This window comes from Pteropus vampyrus, unplaced genomic scaffold (assembly GCF_000151845.1).
Source record: "Pteropus vampyrus isolate Shadow unplaced genomic scaffold, Pvam_2.0 Scaffold453, whole genome shotgun sequence".
In the NCBI taxonomy this organism is placed as follows: Eukaryota; Metazoa; Chordata; class Mammalia; order Chiroptera; family Pteropodidae; genus Pteropus; species Pteropus vampyrus.
In genome coordinates this window covers 1139158-1157869 of record NW_011889234.1, presented here as the reverse complement: position 1 = coordinate 1157869, position 18712 = coordinate 1139158, and the positions used below count along the sequence as shown (strand labels likewise).

Below are 18712 nucleotides of genomic sequence, written 5' to 3'. Positions count from 1 at the left end.
GAAATGGCAACATCCATAGGTCAGGGGTGGAAGTGGGGGGGGGGGGGATCAAACAAGGGGAAAAAATTTTTAAAAAATAATAAAGTAATAAAATTATGTAAGAAGATGTTACCACTTTAATTCTAAATCCTGAAAAAGTAGAGGACACAATGGCAATTAAAAATAAGTCTTCTCAATTCTGATCCATATTAGTCTCCTAGAGAGCTTTAAAAAAAATACAGATGTGCAGGCCTTACCCTTGAAGTCTGACTTAATTAATCTGGATGGGGTGTGTGTGGTATGCTACACTTAAATTAAAAAATAAATTTTTAAAAATTCAAAAAATTAAAAATAAAATAAAAAGATACAGCATGTGAAAGAACTGAAAAAATGTCAGAAAACAATGCTTCAGTTTGAAATTCATTTCACTGATTCACTTTATATAAAGAAATCATGACCTAATAAAAGAGAAGTGGAAATAAAAAAAAGCTCTCTGACAGTTCTAAATGCAGCAAGCATTAAAAACTACAGTCATACACAAACTATAAATAGTTAATTAGGAACAATGATTATGGGAAGTAAAAGAATAAGAGAAGGGTACAAAGAGTCAAGATACATTTGGTAATATCCTAGATAAGTCAGATTTCATAAATATGTATTAAGATGTGTACAACATAGCTTTTGCCCAAGACATTTAGAAAGATTTTTTTTTAAATAACACAAATGACAATAAAATATAGTAGAATGTCATCAAATTTCATTAAAGAGCATATACAAAAAGTTCTGGGAGTTCAGAAGTCACAAATCTATACAGAAAATAATATGGTCAAAAAAATAGAAAGAATGAGAAAAAAGAAAATATACATAAGCATTTACTACCACTGACTAGAAAATATATATTAGGTTAATAGTACACAGAAAAATCATATGTAAATAAGAATATTCAAATTCTTTTTAAATAGAGATTTGCAATTGTAGTAATTTGACTATTGGAAGATTTTGATATGAAAGCTCCCTTTAAAGCATTAGAAAAAAAATTATAGCTGAAAGCAAAACTTGGACTAAGATCTAGCAAATGGAAAGACCATTAACAAATTAATCCAACAGAGTCCCTTGGTTCTACTAAAAGGTTTATTTTAAGTAAGACCTTATGCTTTTCTAAGGTATGTCCCACAAAAAAAATGACTAAAATTTGTCTCAGGTATGAAAAAAAAAGAGAAAAGGTGTGTGAAATTTAAGTACAATATCCCTTTACCTTCTACTGGGAAAGAATAATCATGTTAATAAATTAAGGACACAGCTTACGAAACTAATGTTTATAGTAGAAAAGTATACCTGTTATTTAAATTAATCAAACAAAAATAGAATTCAAAACTGATGCTTCCAAATAAAGTTAACAGCCTTAAAAATAGCTGTGAAGCTACAAAAGTAACTAATGTTGATATTTAAACTTTATAGCAAAAAGAATGATAAAGTCAAGAAAGTAAATCATCAGATAGGATTTGACAGTAACTAAAAAAAAGCAAAACTAGGTTACAATATGTCAACCTTAACCTACTTCAACTATGAGACAGTATTTTTTTCTCATTAGCAAAACATTTTCTTTCACAGTACTTTCATCTTTGAAAATTACTTTCTGTATGAAGATGTTTTATCAGAAGTTAGAAACTCAACACAGTTCTCATACCAAACTTTTATATAGTGATAACCATACTGGAACTGATGGTTGATAGGCTGCTTTAAAGAAATGTTTCACATGAAGAATATGAAACATGTGTTAAGTCCTTAAAAAATAATAGAAAGATATCTGAGCAAAATGTAGACAATCAGAATATCTGAAAGTCCTTTTAAAAATCATATACAGCAGGTCCTTGAATAACATCCTTTCATTCAAATTCCTTTCATTGATGAGGAAAAAAAAAAAAAAGATTCCCAGCTGGGGCCACTGTCTGTGTAATATTTGCACGTTCTCCCCATGTCTGTGTAGTTTTCTCCAGGTACTCCACACCCCAAAGATGTGCTCATGAAGTGATGTGGCATGTCTTAACTGTCTCAGTCTGAGTGTGGGGGTGAGTAAACCTTGTAATGAAAGGGCATCTTGTCCAGGATTGGTTCCCATCTTGCACCCTGAGCTGCTAGGAGAGGCTCCAGAGGCTCCGGTACCCTGCAACCCTGAACTGGAATAAGCGGGTTGGAAAATAATTACCTTACTTTTTTAAAAAAATCTTGTTTTTATTCATCTTTCTTAGATGTAGGTATAGCGTACATTTATTTCAGTGTTTACTATCAGAAGTGTTTTGGGTCTTATTTAGAAGTTTGGTGATGTTTCTGTGACCAGAAATGTGCCATAAGAACTTAACTCTTGTTCTTATCAGTTAGCCTATGGTAAAATTAGGTTCATTAAACACCGTTTTGCTGAAAGCCAGTTTCCAAGAGCCCATCAACAACATTAAGTAAGGACTTAATGTTCTTTTTATAAAGAACATTTTTTTCTTTTAAGTTACAAACAAAAATCGAGTAAGGTTGAAAATAAAGGTAAACTCTTCCTCGGGCTCAAAATAAACAGATTATAAAATCTTCATGTCTTCCAACATATCATAATCCAATGAGAATAAATACCAACCTTGTTCTTAAATATATTCTAGATAGCTTTAGATGACTATATTTTTCATCAATACAACTGGGCATAAACTTAGGGCAAGGAAAATAAAATAAACTGTATGACCATTGGGGTAAAAATTAGAACAGTTTTGGAATTTGTGTTTAGCAGGCGAGCACTCAATCTTTGATTCTATTTTTCAGCACTGTTCTATTCAGAGGATAAAGCACTCTGTAGAACTGGCTCCCCATATTCATTAACATTCATAATATTTTATAGTAGTGATAAGTGAAAAACAGCTGCTATCATTACAGAAGTCTATTTTTCTAGTTACAAAAACGAATATTATTCTTTAATATATGTATTTCACATACATTCACACAAAAAAGAAATAGTTAAAATTTCAGAGATAATAGGGAAACTAAAATCATTTAGTCACCCTGGGTTCTATGCTGGAAAATCTAAAGTAGGCTTCAAAGGACTATGAACCACCCAAAATTGCTTGTAAAATTTTATGTACAGGGTTATTTTTATGGAAAGAAGGTCCAACCACAGCTTTCAATAGATTCTCAAAGAAGTTTGTGATTCAAACTTTTTCTGGAAACATCCAAGTCTGATGAGGTTCCTCCACTAAGATTAGCACTCCAAAGCAATCTGTACATTCATCATCATACTGTATTACACTATACTATAACTACTCAGTAATTTCTGTTATCTGCCTTGCCATATATATTATAAAAACAGCGTGAGCAGAGAACATCTCTGTTCTGTTCATGGTTATATTTCCAGTATTCTACCTGATGTATAAGTGATCGAAAACCAATTTCTTCAATGATGAATGAAGTGGTCATTTATGTAATTAAATTTTGGCCAAATTTTAAAAAATGCTTTCTGAATAAATGTTCCAATTATATATTTTTAGTCAATAAGAATTTATAATTCAATTAAAATAAACTCATTTAAAAAATGTAAAAAAAAAACTTATTTTGAAGCTAAGTTTTCCAGAATATATTAAGGATCTATTAAGTTATAGAGCATATATCTTCCATAAAAAGTCTTTGTAGTTATTCAGTAGTGTAAGGTTTGAATGGGTTTACAAACAAATAGAAACTTCCACAAGGACACTGCAAGTCTGCTTAACTGAATGAAATTGTAATCTGTAAATCAAACATTTCGACATGATCTCACATAAAATAACTAAAATCCTAATCTTATATTCAAAATAAGAATTTAGGAGAAACTGGGTCTTTTCTAACACCATGTAGAATTTTTTGTAATGTGATAACAGACTACAAATCAGAAATAAATTTTAATAATTATTAAACTAATAAACTATTTAAGAGCTTTTTTGTTTTCTTTATCTCTCACTAGTTTCTCTGCTTGATATGCCCTTTTTCCTCCTCTATAAAACTTTTTTGTACCTGGAGTCAAACACCGCTACCCCATGTCCCCAGCTTTTTTTTTAAATTTTATTTTATATTTATACTATATCACAACAATAAATTTAAACCTATTCAAGAGCTTTTAAAACGAACTTAATTTGATATATACTAGTATTCATTCCTACACCTTGATCTACTATGTTGACAAAAAAATATTTCAACATTTTCTAAACATTATCATTTTCAAACTTGAGTGGCCTTTCATTGATTTTGTCTAATAGAAAATTTGATTTTGCTTCTCTGTAAATGTCTCTGTAAATATTGGTCTTTATGGTTTTTGTTTGTTTAGCTAAGACTAAAATATCAGAATAATAACATTACTAAACAGATCAATCTGGAAGAAAAAATAACCATGTAACTTTAAATATATTCACACTTCTTCAGCTAACATTGCACACTAAAATTTATCCTTTAAAATTCTAACATTATTTCTAATGGTTTACTTAATGGACATACCGGAAGCTGTGAATGCCCTGAAGTTCCTGCTGTAGAACCTCTTGTGTTGTTGCTATTAAGTCCAATGCTCCAACAAATTCAGAAGTAGATAACAACACCTGTACAGTAGGCTGAGTCTGGTGTACAGTGGCCATTAACTTCAGTTTATTGTACACTTTAACACAATTATTTCTGGTAAGTGCCAGTCTTAAAATGTGTAGTGGTCCTTCACACATTACTTTATCAATCTGTGCAATTTTATCACGAAGCATTTTTACAGCCTGGGAAGTTTTCTTGAGGTAGTCCTGCAATTCGTGTTGAGAGGTCATTGCATGAAAAAATGCTTCTGAACGTAGAGAGATCTGATGAGCAATGTTTACTTCCACAATATCCAGATAATGGCTCAGCTTAAGAGGGAAGGAAAAAAAATCATGGAGTATTATAAGTATACCTTCCTTGACTATCCAAATACTTTCTGAAAATGATTTAAGATTTTCACATGTATTTTAAATCCCATTGTATAAACTGTTTAATTATGGGATCTTTGATATTGGGCATAACAAAATAGAAGGAAGATGAAAGGTACAGCCCAAAGATTAATAAATATAAGACAAAAGAATAGAAGATGATTTACCTTCTTCTGTTCCTACCATTACTGCCCTCCAAACATCTACTTTCTAAAAAGTAAGAGTACCCGCAATCATCTCAGATTATAATCTAGTTTCAGAAAATCTAAGATCTGAGAGAGAATGATTTCCTTAACTCCCACACATCATTGCCATCACCAACATCACACATCACTTATCTGACTAAAAGATGATTATAGTTACCATTTATTGACTTCCTCCTTCTATGTACAGGCACTGGTATTTCATATACATCATTTTCTAATTTAACAATCTCAGAATACAGGTATTATTATTTTACAGATGAGGAAACTGAGGCTCAGAGACATTAAATCACTTGAATAAAGTCATGTGATTAGTAAGTGGCAAAATCAAAATTTGAACCCAGGTATGACTCAAAAGCTGAAGTTCTTTTTTTTTTTTTTTGAAGTTCTTTCTACTATACCAAGCTGCCTCAAAATGGAAAGAATTCGCAAAAGACAGATTGGTGTCCAGTCACAAATTATATAAAGTACTAACATAATTTGGATCTTTTTTCCAGACTACTTATTTTACATTTCAAAAATTATTCTTTCATTGAATTGTAAAATTCAGTTGATTTCCAATGTATTTTCCTCTTAAAAGGTTGACAAATGCCTTAAACATTAGTTTATATATATTTTATTTGTAACACTACCAAGATTAATTCCTAGATTTTAATATATTAAAAATATTTTCTAATTTCAAATACGGACTTCTAAAACTTGACTTATCATTTCTTCCTTTCGAAGTGCAGATGACTCTTTTGTCTACATTATCTTTCCATTTTTTCTCTCATTTTTTCACTTACAGATTCATCAACACATAGCTAAAAATTTAGGGATTATCACTGAACATCTCAAGAGAATTCATTCATAGCATTTAAGGGTTAAAGGACTTTCAATATTTAAGACTCATAAGATTCAAAGAGATTATTCAATCAGTAAGCCTGCTTCCTTAAAACCATGCGGGATCACACATATCTTCAGTAAGGCTCCTTCAGTAATCTATCATAATATAAAATAGGTTACAAACAAGAAATTGTTCCACAGTTTAAATTTCTTGAGTTTATATTCTGCTGTTGTTCTTTTCATCTTCAAAACAACTGTTCATTTATTTCCCTAAAAAGCAATATGGGGACAAAGGTATTATGGTACATTGCAAGCTAATATGGACTCAATTTTCAGAATAGTAAATGAAGAATGGATAACTCCTTTAGGACAGTGCTATTCAGAAGGCAGTTTATGTGCTGCTGCCAGTCTGTGATCTCTTTAATAGGTCCATGGTAAAATAAGGAACTTTGGAAAGTAAATCAACTACCTCACGAAGCCCACTCCATGGTTTTCTCATAGAAAGACACTTTTAATGAAGGAAGGAGCGCAAACTCCCTATCTCATCACAGACTAGCACTCTAGTTAGCCCTACAATAGGATTCAAATTTCTCTGACCCTAGTTGTAGTATTCTCCCACTCCTTTCTTTAAAGCTAGCAAGATAAAACAGTTGATGTCAATCGTAAAGTAAGTTTGAAAGTGTGCTTAGAGTCCTGTCTTCCATTACTTTTCTAAGAACAGAGCAGAATGACAAGGAGCCAGAATGTAAATATAACAAACCTGATTCTGCAACTTACTCCCCACCAAAAAAAAAATCCATTACTTTAGTCACTTTAAATATTTAGCGTAAGAAAATAGTTTCATTTGAATTTCAAAGATTCTGGCAACTTATCAGTATTTCATTACTCTATTTTTTCAAAGGCATAATATTTTCATAATCCATTTCCTATTAAAATTCTATAAAGGGAACAATAATTTTTAAAGTATTTCTAAGTATCCATATAGACCGATAAGATTTTTTATGGGCTTTTGTTGTATTTCTCTTTCAAGTTATTATTCTACCAAGGCACATACTGGGAATATGAAAAAGACGTCTGGGGTGAGCCTATGTCCACAAAGCCAACATTTTCATTAGACTTATGAATTTTTCCTTATTCAAGGAAAATCTTTATAGGTCAAATGTTGCCACAGGAAAAAGTGAATTCATTTTCATTTTTAACTGTAAGAAAAGGAATACTCATGATTCTTTCCCTACATTTCTTCTCCTATCCTCCCCAACCTAGTCCTTTCTTCAGTTACTGTGGAGGATTGGAACTAATTTGTTGAACAGTCTTCCCGAGACAAGCTTTAAACTGACAAGAGATGTCACTAGATTAAAACAAACGCTTTTTTTTTTTTTTTTTGCAATTTAAGAACCATAGTCAGTTTTAGAAAAACTCTAAACTGAGTGCTGAGGGGAAAAAAAAAAAAAAAGACCAACAGAAATCAAAGGTCTTTACTTCCTGTTCAAATTTTAAGTCTTGATATGTGAGTCAAGATATTTTTAAAGTTCTATCGTTTCTCAACCTTTTGGCTAAGATCAAGTGAAGATATTTTTAAAGTTCTATATTTTAAATGACATTCAAGATGTTGACTCCTGAAATACAGAACGTTGTAAAACTTTTTAAATTGCTGACTAACAACATACAAAAGACTAGGCTTTGCAAAGCTAAAAATACAATAGGTATATTGATACGATATTTTTGCTTCAAAATAATCACCCTTACTATGTAAATGAGAAAAAAAAATAGTGCCTCAAGAAAAGTTGATTTTCTGTGCTTTAAATCATAAAGAATATAAAATTGGCCAACATATTGTTTGGGATAAATGTAAAGCAATTACAATTACATGTATTTTCTTATATATCTTTTCATTTGAAATTCTATCACTTGCTGTCTCAGATAAGAAGCACTCTAAACTTTTCCTTTTTCACCAGCACAACCTATATTCCATTGAATCAAAAATCAGTTAAGATTTGATGGCTTATAAATTACCAGTAACAATAAAATTAAAAGAAGTAGTGCTTACTAAAAAACTAAATCTGAACCCAGGCCAAATAGTACCACATAACTAGGATAAAGTTTTCTAAATGGAAAAAGTAAAAAAGAAAATACCTTTTCTTGTAGCAACTTTGAGGAAGCTGCATCACGATTTCCTTTTCCACCAGCAGTATTAAAATGAGACCATGGTAAAACTGAATTAAAAGTTAAGGAATCATCCAAGGCAAAATCTGGTTTCATAAAAATCTATTAAAAAAATGCATTTCCCTCAATTAGATAAGCATTTTCTTTACATGCATTGCCCCTTCTAATATCATAAGACCATTAAACAATAATTAACTTGGATCTCAAGCATAAACAGCAAAGCAAGTGATAACAGCTCTCTATACTTAGTTTCTCCTGCTCAAATTTCTTTCAAAATTGTTTTTTTTAAATTAGATATACGCCAAAACAAATTAGATAAAACCAAAACAAATTCAATTTTATGAGAAGCTTACTTCTTTTCTCTTACATATCACATCCATCTGGGTACTAAGTCCTATTCATTATATTTCCTAAATATTGCTTGAATCCCCTCTCTTCTCTATCTCTACATTTTACCAGTGCAGCTCTTCATTATCTCTGGATTACAGTAAATGGATATTTAGTGAAGTTCTTCCCCAATCTATCCATATTAAGTACTTAAAATGCAAGTATAACTGAATTAACTTCTCGGTTGAAATCTTTCAATGGATTCTCATGACCCACAGACCAAACTCTTCAGAATGGCATCGAAAGCCTTTCATTTTTTTGGACCCACTTACTCTTTTGTGTATGCCACTCCCATTATTTACAAGTTAAATTCTAGCAGTGCTCAACCATCTTCCATGCACTCTTATGCTTAAGTATCTTTATACATGCTTTTGGCCTAGAGTGCCCTTTCTTGCCTATCTTTCTAGAGAATACAACCCAATCAACAGGACAAACATGTCTCTGTGTATGACATGTTTTTGTGAAGTATGATATAAATAAGTATACATGGTATACTTGTGTTCAGAGATTAATCACCCCATCTCTGAACACAAGTATACCATGTATACTTATTTATATCATACTTCACAAAAATTATTTATTTAATATGTATATCTCCCCCTGGGATAAGGCTGGATTTATAGCTTATTAATCTTTGTATCCCCAACACCTAGCATAAGGTCTGAAACATGGTTTAATCAATTAATTACTTAATTTCTATGCTATATTTTACTATATTTACTGATTCATTTTATCTACATCCAAAAATTGTTATGAATGTGATAGGGAAATTCTAACTAGGGGCATGAGTATATTTTCTAGTCACCGCTTTAGTGTAAGTATTGATTAACTCAATAAGTATTTACTGATTGTCTACTTCTTATGCTAGGCACTGAGGGGGAAACAAAAAAAAAATTATTAGAGATATCAATCTCATGGATCTTTAGTCCAAGGGATGTGATAAAACATATACATAAATATCTTATAAGGGAAAGAGTACTAAATGCCTAAAAAGGGAAGGCTGAGGTCTAGATGAAATGCCATGGAAATTCAGAAAAGAGGTGACTTATCTTCATTCAGGGGAAAATGTATTCATGTATAGTTGCCATTTAAACAAAAGACTATAAAGGATTATATATGGAGAGATGACAGAAAAAGTCTTCCAGGTGAAAGGAACAGTGCAAGTAAAGCACAGAACTGGCAAAAAAAGTTTGGCTGAAGTAAAGAATGTGTAAAGATTAGTGGGCAAAAGTTAAGAGCGTGACTATGATGGAAATAAATAATTAAGGGCCTTGAATTATAGTTTCAATTTTATTTTATAGGAATTTTTTTTTTTTTTTTTTTTTGTAGCGAAGCAACTCTTGGTTAACCTCACAGATTGCAAGGACCTCGTCAGTTTACAATCCCTTATTTTTTATTGTTTACGCCTACAGCACGTAGTCTTCTTAGGTGGTTTCCCATCCAAGTACTAACCAGGCCCGACCCTGCTTAGTTTCCGAGATCAGATGGGATCGGGCTTGTTCAGGGTAGCATGGCCGTAGACTCAAAGAACTGTAAATTGATCATCCTCTGCTTTTTGTTTATCTGTCTTTTCTCACCCTAAAGAGCTATTACCACAGACTTCCTTGACAATCTGATGAATGCAATGGATTCTTTCTCTAGGGAAAAAACCTCATCTATTATGCATCTCTACAAAATTTTTCTTACAAAGAAAATATCTTTTAATAATTTGAAAGTATAGTAAGATCAACAAAATTCTTTAGAATGGAGACTTAAACATATGTGTAGGTCTCTGTGATGAAGAAAAGAATGATGCAAAAGAGAAGAACAGTGATGCAACAAAGCCCCAGAAGAGGTAAAATGGTCATAGTGTCAGAAACAGCCCAATGAAAGCTTCTTATAAGGCAAAATTAAAGATCAATATTAAAAAGCAGTATTCTTATATTTTAAGCTTTGTTACCTTAGGTACTTGATCCAGATCTGTCCTGGATTTATCTACAAAAAAAGGGAAAAGAGAAAATGATTTTTTAAACTTGTTTTCATTTTACTTTCATAAAATGTATTTTGACAGATTCAAGATTATACTGTCACAACCACTTAAGTTTCTTCCTTCAACAAATATCTGTCAAGCACCTCCTGTAAGCCTAGAAGTAGGCAAATCACAGAATAAGATATATGTTTCAAATCATTTAAATCAACTGTATAGTAGCAGTAAAACAACTAAATACATTTCAAGTCTTGTTTAAATGGACACAGAAAGCTAAATGCCATCTTATTATGTTTTGGTAAGATTAAGTTTGGCATGTTATATAGTTTATAAAATGTATTAAAATCTCAAATGTAAATATTGCTTTTTTATTGTTCAAAACATCCACCATCTCATCCAGAATCTTTTGATCAAAGATTTTTAATACTTTATTTTCTGCAATTGAACCCACTTTACTTTCATCTCGCCAATCAGATCTCAGAAAAGATACCCTCCTTCCCAAAACTAACTTTTCTGGATTTAGACTCCATTCCCTCCTGCCTCTTCTGTGAGCTCATTTCACTACTTACTCTGCTTCTCTCCATATCTTCAACCTCTTCCCCCTGCTAATAGCATTTTCCTCTCTGCATCTAAACATGCTCAGTTTTCTGCCGTTAAAAGAGAAAGAAAAAGACATAACATAGGGCCCGTGCTAGGCTGAGGCAAAAGAGGACTTCAGGTTCAAAATTTAAGGACGCACTCACTGTCAGAGTTATATGAATGCCTCTCTTGCCTCATCTAGTCCTGGCCATACAAAAACATTCTTCCAGTCTGTTTCCTCTAGTCAACACTCTATATCTCAAATCTTCAAGTCACATCTATACTGGTAGTCTCCATTTCTTTCTCTTGTACTCACTCCTTAATATATAGTATTGAGGTTTCTGTAACCACCACCACTACTTTAAATGCTTTCCCTAAGATCTCCTAAATTGTCAAATCCAGTGTGCAAACTGATCTATCTCTGGAGAATTCTGATATTGTAGACTAATCCATCTCACTTCTTTGAAATCCTCACTACCTTTTATCTCTAAGGTAGAACTCTCTCTTGGCTGACACTCCTATTTCTACTTCTTTTTAGTCTCCTTCACAGGTACCTCATTTTCTATCTGCCCTTTAAATGTGACAGCTTCCTAGTGTTCTATCATCAGTTCTTTTCTTCTCACTGTTCACATCCTCCCTGGGTGATCCCATCTTGCCCTTGGATTCAACTACCATGCTATTGTCTAGCATATTATGATGTCTACCATACCTACATCTCCAGCCCAGATCTCTTTCCTGAGCCCCAGGTTGCATACCAGACATCTTCTCTGCAAAAGTACAATTAAAAGAGTCTCTATCTCCTCCAAAATTTCTCCTTATATTGCCCCTCGTGCTGAATTGCACCTCACCTAGCCAGCTGCCCAAGGAAGAAAGCTTCAATCAACCTGCTGTATTACCAACAACTGAATGACCATCAAAACCTGTGCCTCAGTCTCTCAAAATCCTAATTTTCTCTCAATTTTCATTATAATTGCTATTGGGGCCACATGATTTCTCACTTGCATTATTGCAATAGCCTCCAACGGTCCCCTTGCCTCCAATTTTATCTTCATAAATTTATAATCCATAACTGTTTCCACAGTGAAATGTATAACCATAAATCTGATCTGGTTAAAAAGATTCTGTAGCTCTGGTTAAAAAGATTCTGTAGCTCTATACTGCTTTTAGGAAAGAAAAATTCCTTCACATGGCACACAAGGCTCTTCTTGATCTGACTCCTACCTATTTCTTTAGCTTCATTTCTTGCTCCCAGTGGAGCCAACACACTGAACTTCTGTTGAATATGCTAATTTCTCACTTGATTCTATGGCTTTGTATAAATTGTTCCCTTGTCCTGGAATGCCTTTGCCCACATAAATATTTCTCGATAGCTAGTTTAAAACACAGGCAATCATCATCAACTCTAGGAAGTCTTCTAAGGCTAAGTTAGGAGCTCTATACAATCTTATGATGCTGAACTTACTGCTTGATATACTGCAACTCTTGGTTTATTTATTTATTTATTTATTTAACCTTACTCAGAAGACCATCAGCTTCTTGAGAACAGGGACTATTTCTTATCTTTAAGAAATAGATGAAAAGTTATTTCATCTATTTTTAAGCAAAAAGCAAAGTACCAAGCACCCAGATATTAAATAAGTATTTGTTGAACTGAAGGACATCAGCACCATCAGACCCAAGATTTTTCTCTTACAAGCTTTTTAAAAAGATTATGATTGTAAGCTATAAAAATTTCACTAGAAATAAAAATTATAGGTATGACAACCAACAAGGTCCCCAAATTAAAATTTTGTTTCATTAATATTTATGCTATCTATGTTACAAATAGCACATATTCATCTATATATTATCTATGAATAGCACATATTCATACCATGAGTATGTAAGAGAGTCCTGTCAAAGTTATCTTTAGGAGGACAAATATTCTTGCATCGCTCATGAATCTTCTCTCTCTAATAAAAGGACAATTAAATAAAAATGTGATCAAATGCTATGTAGCAATATGAATATTCAAAGCATCAAAAAGTTTCACAAAATATCAGAATATATTGAATTAGTTCTATGATTTTTAAGTATGAAGCCACTACCTTCTTGAACTTAAATACGAATAACAAGTATGTTTAATAAACCAAATATTACTGAGATGTATGAATACCTATATATTTACACTGATCCCATTTCGCATAATTATAATAAAATCTCCATAAAATTAGAATAAAGCGTGAAAGCAAATAAAAAGTTCTTACTTACATAAATCAATTAAGAGAATTGTTTTTATAAAACAAGGAAGAAAATCTGAAAACCTATATACCTAAGATAGAAAGGTAGTTATTAGTTGACACTTTGAGTCAAAAAGAAAAATCCCACCCTGATTTCAGATTAGATGACTGCTGACAACATTGTTATTTTTTTGGAAATACCATAAATAGGTTACGTAGAAGAGTGGAGCATGGTAAGGAAAAAACATTGGGCTAGTAGTGTTCAGAGTTCTGATGGCAGTTCTGTCAGAAACTACAGAACTGTCTTCCAAAGTGGCTGTACCATTTAGTATTCTTACCCACAATGAATGAGAGTTCCTTAGTCCACATCCTTGCCAGCATTTGGTATAGTCAGTGTTTCTCAAGTGTAAATTTTGGTAGATTGTATCTTTCTCGTAATTGGTCCGTTTCATCTAGATTACCAAATTTGTGGGCATAGACTTATTCATAAAATTCTTTTATTATCTTTTTAATGTCCATGGGATCATGAATGATGTGCCACTTTCATTTCAGATATTAGTAATTTACATCTTCTTTTTTCTTAATTAACCTGACTAGAGATTTACCAATTTTATTGATCTTTTCAAAGAACCAGCTTTTGGTTTTGTTATTTTCTCTATTGATTTCCTGTTTTCAATTTCACTTGATTTCTGCTCTAATATTTATTTCTTTTCTTCTATTACTTTGGATTTAATTTTGTCTTCTTTTTCTGGTTTTCTAAGGTAGAAGCTTAATTTTAGATCTTTCTTCTTTCCTAATATATGCATTCGGTGCTATTAAATTTCCCTCTAAGCACTGCTTTCACTTCAACCCATACATTTAGGTAAGTTTCTATCAACATTGCCTTAAACTCATGGATTCTTTACTATTTCAAGTCAACTGATGAATCCACCAAAGGCATTCTTCATTTCTGTTATAGTACTTTTGATTAAATGCTTAAGCATTTAACATTTTAATGTGATTATTGATAGGGTTAGGTTTAAATCTATCATCTTGATGTTTTCTTTTTGTCTCATCCATGCTTTGTTCCCTTTTTACTCTTTTTCTGCCTTTGTTTGGATTGAGAATTATTTCGTTCCATGTTCTCTCTTCCACTGACTTATTAACTATAATTATTTGTTTTGCTATTTTAGTAGGTGCTTTAGGGTTTATTGCTTATATACTTTGCTAGAAAGTTAAGTTTGTAATGAAGGGAACTGGTGTCGGTTTTGGTCTCTGCTGTATCCCTAGGTTTAGAACTGTGCCTGGCACATGGAAGGCACTCAACAAATATTTGATCAATAAATGAATAAACAGAATAGCCAAATTGTAGGTTATGAGGTGTGGGATTAGAAACCATCAAAAAGAAGGCATATTAAAGCTCATCCACTTAACAACATCCACAGTTAAGTGATCGCTGAAAACAGAACACAAAAATTCCAGACAGTATATAGCAATATACACATACAAAAGTAAATAATATTTTTGAATTCTGTACAAAAATATTAGGTAGTACTAAAAATGAACAAGACATTGTGTAATACTAATAATATAGCCACATTCAGCCTATTTCCAAATCATAAAAAGAACAAAGTAATGAAGTGAAATAAAATTAGCTGAATGCAAACTAGGATTGCAAATGAAAAAAGTATAAAAAGGAATAATTGTAAAATTGTAAATAAACATTCCCTACACAAATTTCCAGTCATAAAATAAATGTTATAGGGCTGTTATGTAAAGCATGGTAACTATAATAATAAACTTGCATATTTGAATGCTGAAAGAGTAGATCTTAAAAGTCCTAATCATAACAAAAAAAATTTCTTGTATTATGTATGGTGACAGATGTTAATTAGACTTATTATGGTGATTATTTCATAATATAAACGAATATCACTTTATTATGTTATATACCTGAAACTAATATAATGTTAATGACAATTATATCTCAATTAAAAAATAACTTTTAATATTCCTTGCATCATTTTAATGATGATTTTTTAAAGACTGAAATGATAACCAGGATTATATTGGTAAGGCATTTACTAAATATGAATTACAAGCCATCTAAAACTCTGCACTGCACTCAATTCTTGCTCTCAGAACTGAGTTTAAAGAAACATGTCTAGAGATATTTAAGACTATCTGCTAGACCTAGGATGTTCTATTAAATTATTTGTGATGAATGAGAGACATAAAAACAGTTCCACTCTGCTCATTTCTTAAACCTCACAAATTATCTGGGCTTTACAGGCCTAATAGAACTATTTTCTCCTTAATAGGTAGGATGGGTTTCAAGTTGAATCTCAGTACTATTAGAAATATTTCTTTCTGAAAAATCACTTCAGTAAAAAAAAATATTTATATACACCTAAGCAGAAAATTAAATACAACCCAGAACAGAATATACATAAAACAGAAAAGAAGATTCCTCAAAGACTATTGGTCAAAATCTATAATAAATCAAACTAGAAATGTTTCTAATTACTTTTGACCTGAAAATAATTCAAGATTAGGTATTACCTGAGAGATTTCCTGTTGATATACTGTAAAATGTTCCTTGCTGATCTGTGGGAGGTAGAATGAAGGTATGACTTCAGTGTCCACAAAGTCCAATCCCCATGTTTTTGTGAAGAAGTCTGATTCTCTTTTTGCTAATCTAGGATCATTTAATGCTGCTGGGAGGTTTACTTTGGAATGATATATAGTCCATCTATGTTGATCTGTAACTAGAGATGGGGCAACACATAAACTATTTGAATCACCTGTAAAAAGTAAACAAAAGAACTCTGTAAAGTAAGTTCTATGTTTAAAAGTACATCCTAGGAAAATAAAAATCCTTAGATACAAAGCAACTCAACTCTCTTTTCTGCAGCAAATGTTTTAATAAAAATCATTCTGATTAAACAAACTTGAGCTGTTGGGATCAATTGCCAAGGAAGGGGAAAACATGTACAAGATAAGGGATATGCAAATTTTGAGGGCTGTAGTTATAGTGTGGTTTGGGATGTAAAAAATCTTTCATTAGTTCCTTTCCTTACTGTACATACTGTACAATTTATCCTTTTTCAACATCAAAACTCTTCTACCCTATACTGCATACTTTCTAGGCTTTAATACTCCAATTTTTTTCATAAGTAGGCCTTTTTTAATGGTTTGATAGCAGATTTACTGGTTCCAATATTCTTTCTTTGGCTTATAATTTGATAACATAAATGCTGCTGTGGCATTAACTATACAGGAAAGAAAAATATACAGTAGATTCTTGTTATTTATAGTAGCTCTGTACTAGAAAGTCACTGGAACACTTAATTAGCAAATCCTAAACCACTGCTCCTAGTGGAAACACAGAGTTAGAGTCTTCCAAGTCTCTGCTCACATTTTCATCAACCAATCAATACATTATCTTGTGTATATTTCTGTATAAAGACACCGTATGTAATACATATTGTTCATTCATTAACATTGAACTCTTGGCTAACACCACTATAACTCATACCTGAATGAAGCTTACAAAACATGCATATTTCTTATAAGGCACAGTACAGTCTTTTCGTGCTTAAAAATACTATAAAGCACTTCAGTACTACATTTGGGAACCATATTAAAAAAGCAAAATCACCAACAAAAAACACAAAAATGCAAAAAATGTGGCACTAAATAGAGCACAAAAAGAACACTTGTTTACAGCATGACAGCTGAAACAAGAAGGCAAAGTGTTGCCTTGTTTAACATCAGGTGGGAATGTGTGCTTAAATTTTTCACTCCTCTGCTCATGTCTGCAAATGTCCACAGAAGTGCCACAAATATTGATTTTGGGGTTATGAACAAGTTTTAGGAAGTAGGCAAATTTGCAAATATAAAATACGCAAATAATGAGGACTTGCTGTACTATGCTTAAAAAACTTTCAATCTGTATCTACGTTTTTAAAGCAATTTTTCAGTTCATGTAACTAATTTCTTTTATGGAAATGCATGAAAAGAATTATATTCCAATTTCCTAATCTACTTCCAAACTATTTATATCTCTTTAGTTTTATCATAAAATTTACTTTTTTAAGATAAGTATATTAAATCTGACTACTCAAAGATAATGCAAATCCTCAGTAAAAATCCTCAAAAAAAGAAAAAAGCATTACCTGTGGGTTCCTTGGGACACACATCTGGCAGTGACTGCACAGGTCGAATATGTTTTGTCGGATCTACCTCTTTTTTAAAGAAAACATCACTGCTGCTTCCTTGAGGCACTGGTGAAGAACTGTGGCTTGAAGCCATTGCATTAAATCACCACTCAACTGAAAATGAGTAAGAAATAAATAATAAAGACACTTAATATAAATCAAAATTCACCTATAAGTATTATGCATGTCACAAGCTTACTACAAAAACAGACACATTATTCAAAATCCCTCAGAGTATATTATTTGAATACTCACTATTAATTGTGAGTAACTCAATATTTAGTTTGCTAAGAAAGTTATTTCTCCTTGTTTAAAAAGTATTTTATCTAAAAGGTCCCTGGTTCATTCCCAGGTTTTGGCATCAAAAAATAAATGAATAAATGAATGAATGAATGAATGAATGAATGAATAAAATAAAATAAAAAGTATTCTCCTCAAAGTGACCTCTCCTCAGTTTTATATACAAAGTGCAAATAGATACCAAAGCTGTAATCAATAATAGATTAAAGAGGAAAGTATTCCATTCATTCAACAAATATACAGTAATTACTCATTATAACAAAATGGGTAAGTTACTGCATGGGATCTGAAATGTGATTGTCTGGGTTCATATCCCAGCTTCGCTTATCAACAGTATATCTTGAGGAAATTTACTTAACCTCTGTATGCTTTACCTTTTCTGTGAAAATGGAGATGAAGAGATTCCCTCATAAACATTTTGTAACAAAGGAATGAATATATGTAAAACATTTAAAACATTGCTTGCCTTAGTTTGTGTTCATAAATGTTAATTATCATATGTATTATTACTATGTGACTGCTACTATATTAAATGATTATAAAAGTATTTTTCAGGTCCTTGCAATATGTAATCAAAAAATCAAAACACTAAGCAAAATACAAGTTAACCTATGTCTACATTTTTTAGAAGGAGTGAAAGAAATTTGTGGGGCAAGACAACATAATATAGGCTATTGGGTCAGGTAAGACTTTACAAAAGAAGTAGTGCATAACCTGGACACTGAAGAACTTGTGTTATTATTAGAGAGTAGGTAATCTGTATTGCTGAACATATCTATCCAATGGCAGACATTCGATATTTTATGAATATAAATATTTATGAATAAATATTTTATGAATATAAAATGAATATAAACAGAAGCTTATAGCTGACAGGGAACTTTGAGATCACCTAATCTAAGTTCCTTCATACTAGAGATAAGTAGAGAAAGGCCTAGAAAGACTAAGT

General features: G+C 31.8%; 1 protein-coding gene and 1 pseudogene across 6 annotated transcripts in view; both read right to left on the bottom strand.

Moving 5' to 3' along the window:
* Positions 1–18712, bottom strand: part of VPS54 (VPS54, GARP complex subunit) — an 89710-nt gene that overhangs the window by 49574 nt on the left and 21424 nt on the right. For 4 of the 6 annotated variants that reach the window (XR_002777534.1, XM_011381869.2, XM_011381870.2 and 1 more), the window contains 6 exons: positions 17422–17577; positions 15806–16047; positions 12919–12997; positions 10440–10474; positions 8084–8215; positions 4477–4862 (listed from right to left, as the gene is read on the bottom strand). Coding sequence is in view for 5 of the 6 variants with exons in the window: in XM_011381869.2 (XP_011380171.1) it covers positions 4477–4862; positions 8084–8215; positions 10440–10474; positions 12919–12997; positions 15806–16047; positions 17422–17557 (1010 nt within the window). In the remaining variant the exon portion in view is untranslated. Of the gene's footprint in view, positions 1–4476; positions 4863–8083; positions 8216–10439; positions 10475–12918; positions 12998–15805; positions 16048–17421; positions 17578–18712 lie in introns of those variants that run through there. The other 2 variants (XM_011381872.1, XM_011381873.2) reach the window with 1 other exon arrangement.
* Positions 9904–10022, bottom strand: LOC111732390 (annotated as a pseudogene).